At 44.1% G+C, this 18,145-nt stretch overlaps 1 protein-coding gene across 8 annotated transcripts in view; it reads right to left on the bottom strand.

The window, feature by feature from the left end:
- Positions 1 to 2,668: 2,668 nt before the first annotated feature.
- Positions 2,669 to 18,145, bottom strand: part of RFPL4B (ret finger protein like 4B) — a 94,082-nt gene continuing 78,605 nt past the window's right edge. For 6 of the 8 annotated variants that reach the window (XM_078447234.2, XM_078447233.2, XM_078447235.2 and 3 more), the window contains 2 exons: positions 4,397 to 4,525; positions 2,669 to 4,199 (listed from right to left, as the gene is read on the bottom strand). In XM_078447234.2, the coding sequence (XP_078303360.1) occupies positions 3,272 to 4,084 (813 nt within the window). In that variant the 5' untranslated portion in view covers positions 4,085 to 4,199; positions 4,397 to 4,525 and the 3' untranslated portion in view covers positions 2,669 to 3,271. Of the gene's footprint in view, positions 4,200 to 4,396; positions 4,526 to 7,431; positions 7,844 to 8,985; positions 10,171 to 18,145 lie in introns of those variants that run through there. The other 2 variants (XM_060616439.3, XR_013555726.2) reach the window with 2 other exon arrangements.

The raw sequence follows: 18,145 nt of genomic DNA, 5'->3' as shown, positions 1-18,145 counted from the left end.
CCCCATCCCCAGAGACTCTGATTTGATTGGTTTGGAATGTGTTCTCGGGTGTGGAGATTTTTGAACGTCCCTCTCCAGACTGTAAGGAGAACACAGGACTGAGGACCGTGGCTCTGGCCAGCTTCGGTCGTCTGGGCCTTTGTGGCCAAATAAAGCCACGCAAAGCAACTACATTCTAGGAGTTGTGGGGGACAAATGTCCCTCCCAAATAAAGACTTCAAGAGTAGTCATTTTTCCTCTGTCCCGTCATAAGCTCCCTTTGACCACAGGTCAGGAGGACCGAGCTGCCCAGACTCCATGAGCCGAGGGAGGAGCTCCCCCAGATCCCATCTACCTTCCCTCTTGCATCTCCACGGTTTTTCTAGTTCTCCTTTCCCACCTAACCTGGAGTTCGGGTCAGTTATATCAAATGAGTCAGACCCAAACAAGTCGTACCCAAGATTTCGGTGGCGGAAAGAACATTGTATATGGATATTGTGGGAGAGGCAGAGGCAGACGTGAACAAGAGCAGGGGGTATGATGCCAGTAAAGTTTCTGTGGGGAGGCTCTTTTTAAAGGAACCCTAGATGGGGACAGGATGGGTTGAGGCCTGAGAAGGCCTGAAATTTGTGGAGAGCTCTTGGAGGAGAGGTGGGAAGGGTGGTCATAATTAATACTACCCTGTTATGCTAATTAGGATTTCTAATTATAACGTATTCCCATACTGCTATTGCTTTTTGAGGCAGCCAGAGTTCTTTCCCCCATATTGACACCACTTCTAACACCAACACCTTTAAAACTGTTTACATGCATTCGTATCCATGCTACAGTTCTCAAGAGTTGGGGGGGGGGGGGGGGTTGGCTGAGGAGTGGGAAGAGGAGGAAAGTACCTTACACAGATGGGTGAGGGGGATGGGCACACCATGATGCTTTCTTGTATGGACCCCTAAGTAATAGCAAACAATCATTTTATTACTAAGACTAGTCAAAATGCAGGGTGCCTGGGTGGCTCAGTCGATTAAGCATCTGACTTCACCTCAGGTCATGATCTCAAGGTCCGTGAGTTTGAACCCAGTGACGGGCTCTGTGCTGCCAGCTCAGAGCCTGGAGCCTGCTTTAGATTGTGTCTCCCTCTCTCTCTGCCCCTCCCCTGCTTGTGTTTTCTCGCACGCGCGCTCACTCTCTCCCTCTCTCAAGAATAAATAAATAAACATTAAAAAAAAAAAAAGTTGGATATGTGAAATGTTTTGCAAAGGGTGAATACTGACTGACAACAGAATGAGCTTGTGACTCATTCCCCTCAAGGTTTCCCCCGGGCCACAATATTCCGTCAGACAGGAGAAAGGAACCAGTTCAATCATTGGCCACTGGCATTTTCCCCTAATGATTGATGAAGAAAAAAATCACTCAGGTCCATCAGCTGGGATGAAGGGAACTTGGAACTTAAACCTCTGTGAGGAAGAGACAGAAAGTCCCTCAAAACAGTCTTTGAGAGAACCTGAAATAGGCAAATACAATACAAGCTGTCACCTCAGGTCTTAGGGAAGCTGGGGCTGCCCTTTCTTTGGCATTCTGGGACACAGGAAGGGACTAGAAGCCTAGGGCCCATTCCGGGGTTTCAACCTACAGCTCTCAACCTGTTGACCAGTTGTGAAATCAAATGTGTGTGAGCCCAGCATTTTTTTTTTTCAAAGCAAATAGAATAAAAGAGAAAACTATAGTGTATCGCTCATAAGTACTGTTTCAGGAAACTTTTGTTTCCATATTACCAGGACCTGTTAAGGTGGATCAGGGTAGATGCAGGCCCTGAGTCAGAGAGGGGCAAGGAGACCCCTTAATAAAATCACAGGGATCAAAAGGAAATAAGGGGGGAAAATACCAAACCTGGACTGTCCTCCCACTCTGGTGGAGTTGGTAAGAGAAGGAAGCTGACTATCCTGAGTTTCTTTGGAAATGAGGTCAAAAGCAGATTCCTGAACATGTCCCAACCCAACTCTTCCAAAGCAGATGTCACCTCAGAAGTGGCTGACTCAAGTAAATTAGAAAAAAAAAACCAAAAAACCACAACCCTAAAGGACCTGAATGGTTTGAAAAGGAGCCATCATGAGCACTTGAGCGTCCGGTATGAGAAACCGCCATCTGAGACAGAGCGGGTGCGGTGTTGGGGACAGGGGCACAAGTTTCAGACCGAACAGGAGAGGACCAAACACGACCAAACAGGAAAACATCAAACGTCTCAGAGAGGTAACTGCAAAACCTCTAAAATTCTAACATTAAAAAAATGAATTCAGAAGCAACCTGGAGAACAGTTTTTGGTGAATATCTGTCTGCAGTTTAACGTAGTTGATAAGAATTCCCACAGCAACAGCAGTGGCCTGAAGTTCAGGCGTGCGGGGAGGTGTCCTTTCCTCTCGGAAGGAAGGGTTTCCCATGCACAAATGCACCCGGTGGGCGGAAGGCCAGGGGTCCACTCTTCTCAAGGGCCGAAGTTTCCCTCATTACTCATTTCCCTCATTCCCCGTTCCTTCATTACTCCAGAAGGTTCGGGATCTTAACAGCTTGACATTGTCTGAGCCTGTTGGCACCTCTGTGCTGGCCGTGAGACCATACCACATGGGAGGTGGTTTGACAACCACATGGGAGGCCAATCCTTGAAATGGGCAAAGGACAATTCCCATTAGAACAAACGTGAATCACCATTAACTGGAGACACCTCAAAGTTTTGTCTTTCAGGAAAACAGGCAGCTGTGTTTGGGAGAAAACAAAAATGAGAAACGTAGTTCTTTCCCAGTACTTTTGTCTCTCACTGAAACTTCATGTCAAAATATCTCATGCTGGCTGTTTCCTTCTTCTTTCCCAGACAGCTATCATTATCAGGAATTGCAGAAAAGGCATAAAATAATGAAAAAGGCATTGTCTCTACCCACAAAATATTTTATTTAACTTCCAATCTGGAATGGCCCATTTGTATTTAGTACAAAATAAATGCACAGCATCGTCTCTGATCATCACAGCTATTTGGCTGAGAGATATAATGATCCCCACTTGAAGACTAGGAAAACTGGGGCTTAGAGTGCTTACTAACACCCCCTAAGACCCCGTAGTTCTTTAGCTACGAAGTCTACAAAAATGCACCCTAAAAACTATTCAGCTGCAAAGTCTACAAAATCTATTTCAAAAATCGGCACAACCTTTCTACTACACACATGGTCTCTCTCTAGGTCATTCTGCCCTTTCTCGAGTCAAAGGTCTCATTCACCTCTGAGAAATCTTCTAGGAAGTGCTGAGTTTCTCACGAGCAGAGTTTCAGGGAGGCACCGCTGTCACTTTCTCTAGGCAGCTCGGGGCAGAAGAACGGACGCAAAGGCTCCGTGCATGAGAGATGACTGTGTGTATAGATGAGGGCATTACCTCTCACATCAAAAAACTTGATTTCTTCCATCTCAACATCTAAAAAAATTCCTACGTGGCTAAGTTCAGGGCTCGCAGGAATTCTGGTTTCTGGGAAGGAGCTGGTGTAGATGGTCCCTGCCTTCATGCTGATAAACCAGAAGCCATGCTCGGAGGAGAAACCGGCCTTTCTCTTTCTGTCCACTGATTCCTGGCAGATCCCCAGGGTCCACTCCTCCGCCTGTCCCACTTCGACCTCCCAGTAATGGCAGCCGGAGGAGAAGCATGGGGTGCCCAGGACACAGGCCAGGTGGGTGAACCTCTGGGGATCTTCCACTGGGTTGCGGCAGATCTTCCCACACCGAACGTTCTTGAGGTCATCAGAGAGGATGAGGAAGGAGTGGGCGGTGCTTGTATCCAGGGTCATGTCCTCCCGGAACCTCAACAACTCATTGCTTACGTGCAGACTTTTCTCCAGTAGGGCACTGTGCTGTGTGAACAGAAGTGATAGTGCTCCAATTTGCCATTCCTCCAAAGGGGGGCTGTCACTTACCCCTCGACACACGGGGCAGGTCAATTTCAGATCCCTGTGTTCTAGCATCCATCTTCGCACGCAATGAAAGCAGAAAATGTGTGCACAGGGGAGTAAAACGGGGCTTAAGAAAATTTCCAGACAAACCGGACAGGTCACCTCCTCTTGCAGACTCTGGGCCATGGTCTCTGAAGGTCAGTCCTTGGCAGTGAACTGAGCTGAAGTCGCCCTTTATTAGCTTCTGAAAGCGATTGGGAGCCTTCAGTACACAATCTGCTCTTCAATAATCAGGATGTACCTAAATCCAATACAAACATTAAATAGTATAAATCTTCCTGCAGCTTATACAGGAAAGCAGCACTAAATCACCAGAGAATCATAGTAAAAGCACTATCTGTGAGAAAAACAGGGAACCATGTATCTTTGAGAGAAGCTAGGTGATCACAAAAGAGAGACAGGACAGCAGACATTATCTTTTCAGGTGGGGCAGCTGACCTTGTGTGGAGACGCCCAGATGAAGTCTTCTCTGCTCTGACCACAGCTTCTCTCTGTGGGAGCTGAGTGCAATGAGGCCTTTAGTAGGATCTGGGAGCCCAGCTTCTTCCTCTAATCTCTGTAGGTCACCTATAGTTCAAGAAAAATAATTTGCATAGCCAAATCCAACTATAAAAATAAAGCCAATCTGACTTGAGCGGTCACAGAAAATTGGCTCTAAGAAGTCCTCAGTATTTCAAAGAAAACTACCATATGTAAGTAAAAAACTAGAGAAAACCACTGCAAAATGGTTGAGATACCCATTACAGAATCAATTTTAAGGATGAAGTATCATTCAGATGAAATGCTTTAAAGCACTCTTAGAAAACTCATAAGGCTTGAGTGAGTATGAATAAAAACATAACCATTGTCACCAACTTCTCTAAAATAAATGTCTGAACACAAGCCAAAAAAGTGTTCCTGACAAGGAAGATGCCCTCCAGTTACAGCATCCTCTCGCTCCTCCCAGAGCTCGCTTCTCCCAGAGCTCACTCCTAGAGACACCTCCTGGGCCTCCCTGCAAAGGTTGCGTACTTTGAGTGAGGGCTTGGAACAAGTTAGGCCCCTGACCCAAAGACAGCCCCACTTAAGGCTAGTCAGTGCCGGTGAGACGGTGTGAACGGAGGACTCTTCTTGAAAAATGGCCTATACTGAATAATAACTAACAGAACTTCTTCCTGAGAATTCACAAACCACACGGTCAGTCGTGGCTGAAGTAACAGAATCAGAGACAAAAACATGAGCCACGCCATTGTTACCACAGAGGGACAGAGTAGGAAGGAATGGGCACTCCTGAGGCTAGCCCAGAAAAACTCGGTTGCTAGAACATCCTGGAACACGTTTCCTCATCTTCATCCAACAAATACTTACTAGGAACTTTCTATGCTCCCACCCTTCACTAGACTTTGGGGATACAGACATATGTAACGATAGACAGGACATCTGCCCACAAGGAACTTGGAGTCTTTGGAAGTCTTCCAGTTCCTGGATGGCATTCCAGTCTGATTGGGCCTGGCTGAGTGACAAGAGATACGCTCCTTCCTGAGGCACCTGGGTGGCTCAGATGGTTAAGCATCTGACTCTTGACTTCAGCTCAGGTCATGATCTCACAGGTCATGCTCCCACAGCTCAGGTCATGATCTCAAGCCCCATGATGGGCTCTGCAATAACAGAGCTGACAGTTAGAACCCTGCTTGGGATTCCCTCTCTCCCTCTCTCTCTTTGCCCCTCACCCACTCATGCATTATCACACTCACAGACACACACACACACACTCTCTCTCTCTCTCAAAATAAATAAATAAATGTTAAAAAGAGTGGGCGGGGTGGGGGAAACTCCTGGGTGGCTCAGCCGGTTGAGCATCCGACTTCAGCTCAGGTCACGGTCTCGCAGTTTGAGAGTTCGAGCCCCGTGGTGTCAGGCTCTGTGCTAACAAACAGCTCGGAGCCTGGAGACTGCTTCAGATTCTGTGTCTCCCTCTCTCTCTCTCCCCCTGCCCTGCTCATGCTCTGCCTCTCTTTGTCTCTCAAAAATAAATAATGTTAAAAAAAATTTAATAAAAGAAAAGAGATAAACCTCTTCTTTAAATCCCCTATCACACTTTCCAAAAACCTGAATTTTTTTCCTTAATGTTTATTTTTGAGAGACAGAGCACAAGCGGGAGAGGGGCAGAGAGAGACAAAGACACAGAATCTGAAGCAGGCTCCAGGCTCTGGGCTGTCAGCACAGAGCCAGATGCGGGGCTCAAACTCACGGGCCGTGAGATCATGACCTGAGCCAAAGTGGAACACTTGGCCAACTGAGCCACCCAGGAACCCCCCAAAACCTGACTTTTTAAGGCAAATTGAATATGGTGCTTATAATCTAAAAAAGCTTGCCCAACCCACCTTGGAATATATGCAAGAAAAAAATTAACAAAAGAAAAAAAAAATACTGCATTTGTAAAAAGTCCTTATCCATGTTATCTACGACTCCAAACAATCAGAAACAATCTAATCATATAAAGATAATGAAATAATTCTGTTAATTATAATACAGCTATTAAAAGTAGCAATTCTTAAATTCCACATTTGAATGAAATCCTATGGTATTTGTCTTTCTCTGACTTACCTCCCTTAGTGTAATACTCTCTAGCTCCATCCACATCATGCCATTGCAAATGGCAACAAAACAAATGAACACAGGGGTAAAACAAGAGAGGGAGGCAAACCAGGAAACAGACCCTCAGTGACAGAGAACAAAGTGAGGGTTGCTGGAGGGAAGGTGGGTAGGGGAATGGGTTCAATCGGTGATAGGGATTAAGGAAGGCACTTGTGATAAGTACTGAGTGTTGTATGTAAGGGACGAATCGCTAAATTCTAACCTGAAACTGAAATTACACTGTGTGTTAACTAACTGGAATTTAAATAAACATTTGGGAAAAGAAAAAACAATTGATAAATATATTTAAGTAAAGACCCAGAAACAGCTTTAAGAAATAATGCTAGAAAATAAAAAAGAACCCTTTTAAAACACATACATTTGTCATTGAAAACACATAAAAATACATGGATGCAGGGGGCACCTGGCTGGCTCAGTCGGTTAAGCATTTGACTGCAACTCCGGTCGTGATCTCAAGGTTTGCATTTCAAGCCCTGAATCGGGCTCCGTGCTGATAGGGCAGAACCTGCTTGGGATTCTCTCGCTCCCTCTCTCTCTTCCCCTCCCCAGCTTGTGCTCTCTCTCTCTCTCTCTCAAAATAAATAAATTTTAAGAACATATATATGTATTCAAATAATAATAATAATAAACACTTCTATGCATAAAAAAAAAAAAAACACCAGAAGTTAATACGTAAAAATTTAACTGACAATATTAGAGTAGAAGGTGGAAAAAGTTCCCTGACACAGGACAAGACTGACTCGAGAAATCTAAAGATAAAAGCATTTAAAAGATAACTTGTAACGAAAGAGAGAAATAGGACAGTGGAAATAGCACAGAGGGAAGAGACTACTTACACTGATTTAGACAATTGCAGCCATCTCGTAGGTCCAAAGTCTACACCTCCACGTCTCCTAGCCTTAGCTTCTCTCTAAAGTGAGTTTGAGCTCAAGAGATTCTGGCCTTATATAGTTCCTATGACATAGTCTCCACCCACATGCAGGGTCATTGTCTCCACCCCAAAGATTGGATTATCTCAACCTGACCAAGTAAACTCAAGCAACCCTCCTCCTCGCGCAAGATGTTGGCCTGAAGTCACATTCAAGATTTTCCAGCGGTTATCCTCTGAGTTAAACTAACAAACCTACTGCCATGCAAATGAGATTCTCTAATTTCAGAGCTCAATTTTAAAAAACAAAATATTTTGGAGATCAAATACAGAAGCGCATTGCTGAAATCTAATGAAGTCTTGGCTAATGTAACAATTGGTGTTATCGTCTCTGAAACTATTTTGAGCGAGAACAGGATCTAGAACAGTTTCCATATCCTTGGACTCGGTGATTCTGCTCTTCGGGGACAGTTATTGGACAGGATGAGAAAGATAGCAACCAGGTAAGCCTGTTACCCCACCATAATTATTAATAACATCCCCTTTTACTTTCAAATCTGTCCCAGTTTAAACAATAAATTATATAGCGTTTATGTAAGAAGTAGAAGAAGCGTGCGTGGGTGGCTCAGTTTGTTGAGCGTCTGACTGTCGATTTCAGCTCAGGTCATGATCCCAGGGCTGTAGGATGGATCCTCCTCCCCCCAACCCCCATTGAATTCTGCGCTGAGCTTGGAGTCTGCTTAAGACTCTTTCTCTGGGGCGCCTGGGTGGCTCAGTCAGTTAAGCGTCCCACTTTGGCTCAGGTCACGATTTGGTGATCCCTGGGTTCGAGCCCCCCCCCCCCCCCCCTCCCCCGCGCCGCCGCAAGCTCCGTGCTGACAGCTCAGAGCCTGGAGCCTGCTTAGGATTCTGTGTCTCCTTCGCTCTCTGCCCCTCCCCCACTCACAAGCTCCCTTGCTCTCTTGCTCTGTCTCTCTCTCTCTCTCTCTTTCAAAATTAAATAAATAAATAAACATTGAAAAAGAAAAAATATTCTCTCTCCCACTCTCCATCTGCCCATCTCTCCTACTCACACTCTCTCTCTCTAAAAGAAAAACTAAAAGAAGTAGAAGCAGTAAAAGTCATAATGAAGGAGAACTATGACACAATAATCAAACAAAAGGGAGATGAAAGGTCAATGAATTCCGGTAGTTGAGGGGAAGTAAGAATAAACCCTCTCCCTGAGATACACACATTCTGAATAACCTCCCGTTCCTCAGGGTTCCTGCTCTTGCTGCAAAGCCAATTGAACAGCTTTTTCTCTCTTTTTACCCAGTTTCGGTCTCCATTTCCATGAATTAAATATCTATAGCGGGGGGTCTGACATTTTCAAAAGGTTTTCATCATAAGCTCCTTTCCACTCTTAAACATAACTGCAAATCCCCCAAAATTTCCTGTTTATACAAATTATACTTCTCCGTGTTTACAGTATCACACATGAAAACTGCAAACATTTCTAAAGATTTATTTAACACAGTTAAAATAACAAAACTATTATATGGTAACATAAATAAGATGGCTTTATAGACAATAAGTAGTTTCCAAAACAACCAAAGAAATACAACTAAGTTGGAAGAGTGTCATTATTTTGCGTGTTTGAAAACCTCTTTATTCCTAATCAACAAATACGGCTGCTTTCTCACATCTGCTTCTGCTTGATCTGTCGCGATACGTTGTTTTGGTTGAACCCTGTGAAGAATATTCAGCTTCCCACAGATACTTAATTGGAAAAAGGAAGTCCACTGCTTCTCAACCAATTTCATAACTCCAAGCGGCAGCTCCAAATCTTACTTTCTTGGCAACCAAAGACCCCAACGATGAACCCAACGGTCTTTTTCGTGTGGCTTCTGTAGTCTCAGAACTAATTCATATGATGTAGCTAAATATGAAACTTTTTTCTTCTTTCTTGCCCAATCGTAGAAAGGTTCTTTTCATTTTTTTCTTCTTAAACTATTTAACTGCAATAACAATGCCAAACCAGGTTTTTTTTCTATCACTAACATCTATCAGGCCCTCAGCAGAACATTTGTCACAAAAAGCATCGCTGCTCACTGAGTTTATATTTTTCAGCCAGCTCTAATTGTGGCTGTTGCTGAGACTTTATCTGTGGGAGAAATATATCTTCCCCAGAAATACTTTAATTCCCAGATTCCTCATAACTACTGTAATGCTGAATTTAGTAAGAAATGTCATTTTTCATGTTCAAGTGCTGAAAATACTTGAAGTCACTTGTGTGTAATATCTTAGCATCCTCGTGACAACATATCAAAAATGTGTGTATCTTTTTAAGCTTTAGCGTCATTTTTAATGATCATTAGTGCTTCCGTGAGTTAAGACTAAATCACAAAATAAGCTTGTTTCCATAGCTCCCTGATTAAAAAAGAAATCGACTTTCACACTTGCTAGTTAGATAAGATACAGCCATTGATGGGGGAGCCGGGCACAGTCAGCCCGATCAGGAGTCTAAGATCCCTGCAAGGAGATGATGTATTCGTTCCAAACACCGTTTGTATTTTTCAAAAGGCAGCAGCTACAGTGGGGCGGCTTTTCACAGAGAGCTTCCTTCCGCTGGCGCTGGGCTTTCTCTGGTTTGCAGCCTCCTCTTTTCGCCAAACCTCGTCCTCCCTTGCTCTTGGCTGCCTGGTCACATTAAAGTGGACCCGTCTGTCTAAATGGGAGAAGGTGGAGGGCACATCTCTGAATTAGTAATGTCGCCAGAATTTGCTAATAGAGTTCCCACACTCTCCTCTTCAAAGGGAGCCTATATTACAAACCTGGCAAACCCCATAAAGAAAATATTTGTGGCACTTTAGAGAACAGGTTTCCCCCACCATCCAAAAGTAGAAGGTTCCTATGAAAACTTCCCTAAGCTGAAATGGTGTAAAAGCGAAGAAACAATCCCCATTGATTTAGATGGAAATTTTTTTGAGTGTCCCCAGACTCAACATTTAATAACCTCTTAGGCATTTCGGATACCTTAGGATACATGTTGCCAATGGATGCAGAAAATAAAACAAGAAAAAGCACAGATGCGACCACACTGTTTCAAAGCTCTGGCAGCTGGACGCTGAGATGCTGAGTGTAATTCCTGGGTGAGGCGCTTGGTGGCGCCACTCCGCTACCCCAGCGCGCGCTGCCTGTATAATGGTTCCTGTCAAACAAACGCTGAATGCTATCTTCGCTTCCACATTTTTTTTTTTTTTTTGTCAAAGTGCAAATTCTCTTTGCATTGCTTTCAGTTAGCGAAGACAGGTACTAAGGTAGGTCTTTTATAAAAGCAAAATGGTGTAACATGAACCTTCCTAAAGCAGGGGGAGACCTGCAGGCAGAATGTCCCAGTTTCGCACTAATTTTCAAAAACAGACTACAAAAAGGGACCGTTGGACTCCATAGTTATATATTTGATATGTAACCTCTACTCTGATCCTATTAATGGGCCTCTTGTTTTTTGTTCCTTTGAAGTGTTTTCATTTATTTATTTATTTATTTGCCCAAAATTGGGAGGAAAAAAAGGGAATGTTCGTGTGGTTTATTCACGACGTGTGTTCCTTTCTGTGTAAGAACTGGCAACAGAGGTCTTTATCTGCGGCAAATTACCTGTGAAAAGAACAAGCTCTAACTTGGGTCTCTATGTGTCAATGACCTTAGGCCACCCACCCTCAAAAAAAAAAAAAAGGAGTAGCGCTTAGTGACCCCAAATGGGCCCACCCTCCTCCCAGCTCGAAGGTTCCAGATGCTGAGCAAAGGCTGGAGGGAGACAGTGTGAATGTGAGTGAGCGGTGAGTGTGCCAGAGCGCACACACACGTGACCCTGCCCCTCGAGCTGTTGCTCTCTCGGGGTTTCCAGAGCCAACTAGAAGTGTTTTCAGATTACCCATATGTTTTCTCCTCTGGATTCGGACTGTCAAAATATTTTTGTGGAGGTGAGGAAGTCTGAGTCAAAATAAATTTCCTCTCCACCTAATTAGCTGACGCTCGATGTATTATCAAATAGAGCCTGCAGATCTCTCACAACAAGTTGTGTTTCACCCCCCGACCCCTGTCCTGGGAGTAGAGGTACATCAAGGCGAGCTGCCTGCAGTCCTGCCTGCAGCTGCTCAGCCTCACAGAGGTCAGAGACTACCAGTCCGGCCCAGGAAACAAGGCAGCGACCCAGGCTTGGTAACGCCCTCCTCCACCGGTTCATCTTCTTTGGTGGCTGTCCATCCGTCTTTGGAGACACGCCAAAGCCCCTACCATGGCTTCCTGGCCTCTGCCCCTCTCTCCAGCCTCATCCTCTCGAATGTCGACATAAATCCTTCTTTCATTCCTTCCCTGCGCTCCTCCACAGTTCAGAACAGTCGGTTCCCTCTAACTGGAACCAGCCCCATCTAGCCACCCTGACAACACCTATTCACCCATCATTCAGACACAGCTGGGGGGTCAGTTCTAGAGGGGAGTGTGGTCTCGGCCAGTGCGGAAGCCCCTGTTATATCCTCCTGTGCTACCCTCCTGCATCCTTCCTTATGCGTGACCCCAGTGCTGGTTCTCCATTTATTCATGCAGTCGCTTGACTCATCTGCGGTTCCCTCACATTGAATACATCACACCCTCCGAGCACTTGCTTTCTGGCAGGCATTTTTCTAAGGGCTTCACCTGTTTTCCAGCGTGGAATTCTTGTAGCTCTACGGAAGGTACGTGCTGTCATCATCTTAAGCTCACAGACGATGACCTTAAGACTCTATCAAGCGAAGTGCCCTCACTGTGTTACGAAGCCTCCCTGGTGGCCTACCTCTAGTCATCTTTCACATGAGACCGAAATCAACATCTATCCTGCTCAGATCAGTATCTTGTGATGTTTTTATTTTATGCCTACAATCCAATACAATTGAAGTCTGATTAAAATAGCCACTAACTTAATTCTTTTAGCTTCTGGAACTATAAATCTGTGCTGCCTTGATCGTCATAGTAACTCATCAGATCTGATCTAGGGATTGAAAATTCTGGATCCTGTCGATATTTTCTGCCATTTGTTTGCATCTTAGTGATAGTTTATCACCTAACTAAAGACAGAGGTGTGACACATATTTCTAAATGTCCTTATTATTACTTGAATGCCTGGGCGTTAACTTTTTAGGTTTTTGTTTGTCTGTCTGTTTGTTTATTTGTTTGTTTTCTACAATTCTATTGGTGAATTCTTTAGCATGGTATCATTGCCAAACAAGAAATGGTAATGACTAATTAACAAAGTCAGCACAGTCCTGTGAACACAACATAGGATGAATTATGCAGTCCAATCATTCAATTCGTTATCATTTAAACACAGCACGGTGTCTTAGCAGCTTGATGCCCATTGTCATGAGGTAGGTCCAAATAAACTAAGCGAGACAACTGTCCTGCTTCAGAAGAGCCAGCAACACTTTAAGCCTTGAACACAAACATCCATTGAGTATCTACTAGCTTAAGATACTCTGTTAAATACTAAGGGGATCCAAAACACAGGAATGACCCAGCTGACAATTTATATGTTACAATATAAGGAAGGGAGGTAAGACAAATAGAAGGTAAGTAAGGTCGAGAAGTAAACAAGGCACTCTGTGGTGTATAAAGGGCTGTTAGTCACCCATATACTTTTTTAACCACGTCTACATATAGATGACAGAGGACAACAGATGTGGTCTGTTTTTGGACATCCTCTTTTCAGAACCCTCATGCCATTTAATGTTTATTTCTTAAAATCGAAGACCTTTGAAGTTTTATTTTATTTTTTAACGTTCACTTATGTCTGAGAGACAGAACATGAGCATGGGAGGGGCAGAGAGAGGGGGAGACACAGAATCCGAAGCAGGCTCCAGGCCCTGAGCCGCCAGCACGGAGCCCGATGCGAGGCTTGAACCCACAAACCGTGAGATCATGACCTGAGCTGAAGTCTGACGCTTAACCGACTGAGCCACTCAGGCACCCCAAAATCAAAGACCTTTGAAAGCAATGCCAACTCATCTATCCTATGTGAATCAAATGGAAGTGATTCGTGTAGCTTTACTTTTCTAACCAAGCCCTCCTCTCACCCTAAAAGAATTCCAATTATTTAGGACTCTCTACAGAAAAGTGTCTAACAAGTATTGTGGACTGATAGTTCGTAGTGAATTTATTGATTGACTCATGTTGTCCTACCCCAAATAACGTACTAACTATTCTACCCCATGCGCCTACTATAGCAAGACATCTAAGTGTCTCTATAAATGTGAGACATCTACAGTTCTGAAGCTCAGGAGAAGGATCTGGGCTACAGACGTGGGCGTGGAAGGGATTTGTGTGTACGCGGTATGTGTAAATGGTAGCTGGGGCATTGCCCATGACAAGCCGTACGGTATGGGGAAGGAGGGCCTAGGGCAGAACTCTGAGAAACACCAGCATCTAGAGGAAGGGGAAGAGCAATCCCCAAAAGAGATTATTTCGGAGCCACTGAGGAAAGAGACCCCTGCAATCAGCAACATAATCCCATAACCCAAAGGCCTTCGGTACACTGGGGCAACTCTGAGAATACCTAGCATTTCAGCCTCACTGGGCCCTGTGTGCCGGCAGAGGAAGTCAAGCCAGGAAAAGCCAAAGCTAGGTGTTCTGGGAGACTGTGGAGGTCTGAAATCTAAATGGACAAAGAGATCTGGAAAAATAAATATGATGTAGCATATTTGTCCAGGTGGGAAAGGCCAGGCAGGCCACACACGCTGCAAGACCGAGGTCGGAGCAAAGCCCCTAGTCCCAGGACACAAATCCAGACAGAAGGAAAGGTTAGGAAAGCATGAGCATGGGTGCATATCTACTTAAATTATTAAATCTCACTGTAATTAAGTGCTGCACACGATTTACATATAACATTTCTCCTTTCCTCTAGGAGCTCCTATTCTAGGGAAATGCCCTTTTTAAAAATATCTGTTACTGATGTCAACTGAGGTCTCCTTTGCTAGTGTTTAATAATGAGCAGCATATTAAAAAGGGTTTCTTTGCTTATGAACGAAGTAATCACAGTTTCTAAATCTTCAACAAAACTCGATGCCTATCCCTTCTGTAATCAGAAATTTTACTTGCCTTAAGTACCTTTCGGGACTACTGAAAAATGAGCATTCTATTGGGGGAATATGCAAAAATATATAAATGCTTTAAAAATAACCAAAGAAAACACAGTCGACGCTGACTGCTCAAATTAGTCTCCTCATGATGCTGAAAAGTCAAACCACAAAGTCCTAGTGTACTCAGCACGTACTTATGAAATGTCCAGAGGGCTTATCTATAGCTTGCCCAGAATGATCTTGTTTTAGGGATTAATAAAATATGAAGCATGGGAAGGTCAGCACATCGTATAACCGAAAGATTACACCATGCATTGAAGAAGAGTTTTGAGGTTCAGATTCTTTGCAGACTTAAATTAAAGAAGCTTAACATTCTTGGGGGTCAGAGCAGTTCAAAAGAAATGCAGTTTACTGATTCAGCAAAACCAAGTTTATGCAGAGACATCATTTCCTAGGAGGACAACCTCTTCCTCTGGCTGGGCTGGAAAAAAACAACATTCAGGTCCAGAGATGCAATCTCTTCCCAGTCATCTGCCCGGCTACGGAGGTCACAAGCTCAGGAATCTGTGTTGCACACTGCCATCTACCGCGTCTCTGTGGGAACTGCAGCCCCAGCCTTCATGATTCATGATCCTAGCCTTGATGATGGCCAGCAGGAAACCAGTCAATGGGCATCACTTTCCTTGCGCTTGCGTTTTATGAATATTAGCAATAAATGCAAATGAGATCTGCACCCTCACGCAGTTAGATTCATCGAGATTTGTAGCATGATGATTTTAGAAGCAGTGGAGTAAAATTAGCCAAGACATTGCCTCGCTGAGGGGAAATCAGTTTAAAAAATTTATAATCACTTTTCTCAGCATCACAGAGAACTTAACAACAAGCATTCTGGTGTTTTTTATAATAAATCCCAAAGCATCAACTCTTATTGAGAGGACTGAATGATGTCTACGTAAAAGAAAATATTCACGCAGGTCTGAGTTTCTTGCTCTTCCTATGTTTCCAGGCATCAATTTTTCGAAGATCAACAAGCCTATATTTGCTCCATCCTCTCTAATTTTTCCTCTTGGTATCTAACTTCTGCTCATTTCTCTGCAAGAGAGGCCAAAAGAAAAGAAATAATGCGTAACACCGATCTGTCACTAACGGGCTTGTTACTGGAGCTTGTTAGCAATTCCGATAGGTCAGTGGGGAAAGAGATTGCGAAATTCAAATAGGATTTCATTATGGATGTAGTTCGCCAGACCACGGATATTACTACACATGCATACCGGTGGGCTTCATTTTAATAGGATTTACTAAGTAATTATAGTCTGTACTTAGTACGTGATGGACGCACGACTAGTGACCTGATAACTAGTGACCCGCGGTAGGACCAGCTTTGCAAGGATTTGGCAAACGGCTGAAGGCACTGTGCATTGGCAGAGAGCTTGAAATGCCACCATTCCAAATACATTTTTTCCTGCTATAACAAGCATGGGCTTGTAAAAATTACCCTGGGGAGAATAACGTTTTAGGATGATCCTTGGAGTAGGTGAGAATTTGGCCCCGGGAAAGGAGCATCTGAAAAGAAGTAGGAATCACAGCAGCTAAATCGGGAGGAGAGCAAAGGCTTTGGAAAGAGGGGACTCCTGCTGTGATGATGCTCACCCTCTTGTTCCTCAGCCCAAAAGACTGAGAGGGCTCCCCTATGATTTTTTAAATTAATTATATCAAGGAAACGGCTTGTTTTGCTCTGTGCCGGGTTTTGGCAGCCAGTTGTAATTAGAGAACTTTTGCAAGAAAGACCTGCTTTCGGGGCTTCCTATCTCTACAGATCTTCCAGAAATGGCCAGACCTCCCTTCCCAAGGAGAGCTGAGAGTCGCGAAGGCGCTGCTGTCGCGTCGGTAAGGGAAAATACAGCAAAAATTCTGCACTTCACCTCTTCAGGCCATCTGTTCCCCCTCCGGACTAATCCAACAGTGCGGGACAAACCCGCTTCTGGAGACGTAGGGGAGGCTTCGGACCTCTAACTTCGACCACCCACTGCTCTCCCTACTCAAGAGACTAAACAGTCACCGATTTTTCTCTCCCCCACAGAGAGAAGGGTTAGTAGAAGAGGGAAGTTTTTCATCCTTTCTCATGCTCCAAATATGTATTTATCCCATTTTTCTGAATAGTTTCTAGGAGCAGCAAGGCCAAGCAAAATGTCATTTGGGCCCCTAATTTTAAACATCTGCTGGTATCACGCTCGTGCAAGTTCAGCCGAAACCCTCCCTTCTGCACGTGCTTGCCCCAAGCCCTCATCGCTAAAGGCCAGCCACATCTCCCCACCACCTCGGCCCTTATCCCAAGCTAAGCTACCACTTGCTCTGGCCCCAACTACCACAACAGCCTAACTGCTTGCCCTGTATCTATCCTATCCCCCTTCCAGTCTTTCTGTTACTCAGACCCACCACTGCCTGCCCCTTGGTTACAACTCTTCAGTGGATCCCCGTTGTCCCTAAGATAAAGACCAAAATCCTTACACAGGCCTACAAGGCCAGGTACTGGCCAGTGTCTGGGAACTATCTACCTCTGCGGTTTTAACTCCCACCACCCTTTCTCTTTCCCCCCCATATACAGGGTCCTTCATCCAATTCTAGGATGGGCTAAGCCCCTCCCCCTAGCCCCTGAGCAAGTACTGATGAAATATTTTTTCTGCCTGAGGGACTCCTCCTTCCCTTCATCCCTAGTTTATTTCTCTTGTCTTTTAAACATAACTTCTGCAAAGCTTTCCCAGAACCCAGGCCTAAGTCCCATTCCTTGGATAAACCATCTCATAGAATCTTCCCCCCCACTCCTTTGGAGTACTTAATATGGAATTATTATTAATACTGTTTTTATTATTGCCAAATAATCAAAATATTTGATGTGATTGCTTCTAATCTGTCTCTCCTAGTAGACCATAAGTTCCATGAGGTCAAGAGCAGTTTCTACTCACCTTTATATCCTGAGCACCTAGCCAGGGTCAGCTTTAGAGATGCCCGATCTATGCAACTGTATGGAAGACTGAGAAGGGCTTTATGCCTGACTTAATGTTCTGCTGTTGCTATCTTAAAATTCTTCGTTTTTGAACACTTTTTTTTATTTTGAACTAAGATCTGCAAATTATGTGGCCTATCCTGTAGCTGGTGTAACATTTGACATACAGAAGGTAATAAATACATCTCCAATGAATAATTATACAGCGAATAATTAATACACGAATGACCCTACATCCAACAAAAGATACAGCCTCGAGAATTTCATGTGCAGTAGGAAGGATCTCCAAAATATATACGTCTCTTAGTAACTTCTATCGGAAATTCTTGTAACATGCCTAAAACATTTTACTAACAGTTAGAGGAAAGCTAAAACTTCCAGCGTTACTGAGATTAAAACAAAACAAAAAAGCAAACAAAACTTAAGTTCACTCAGGGACATAGATCTGATCTTGCGATCTGCATTAAGACAAGACTTGTTGAGGAAGAATGGAAAGAATGGGAAGAATGGGAAGAATGGAAAGACTTGTTGAGGAAGAATGGTGGCCCATTCTCATACTGGAGACCATCCTGAAGCTGGAAATGCTGAAG

This window comes from Panthera onca, chromosome B2 (assembly GCF_046562875.1).
Source record: "Panthera onca isolate mPanOnc1 chromosome B2, mPanOnc1 haplotype 2, whole genome shotgun sequence".
In the NCBI taxonomy this organism is placed as follows: domain Eukaryota; kingdom Metazoa; phylum Chordata; class Mammalia; order Carnivora; family Felidae; genus Panthera; species Panthera onca.
The sequence above is the reverse complement of the archived record's forward strand: the minus strand, read 5'-3'. Positions and strand labels throughout refer to the sequence as shown.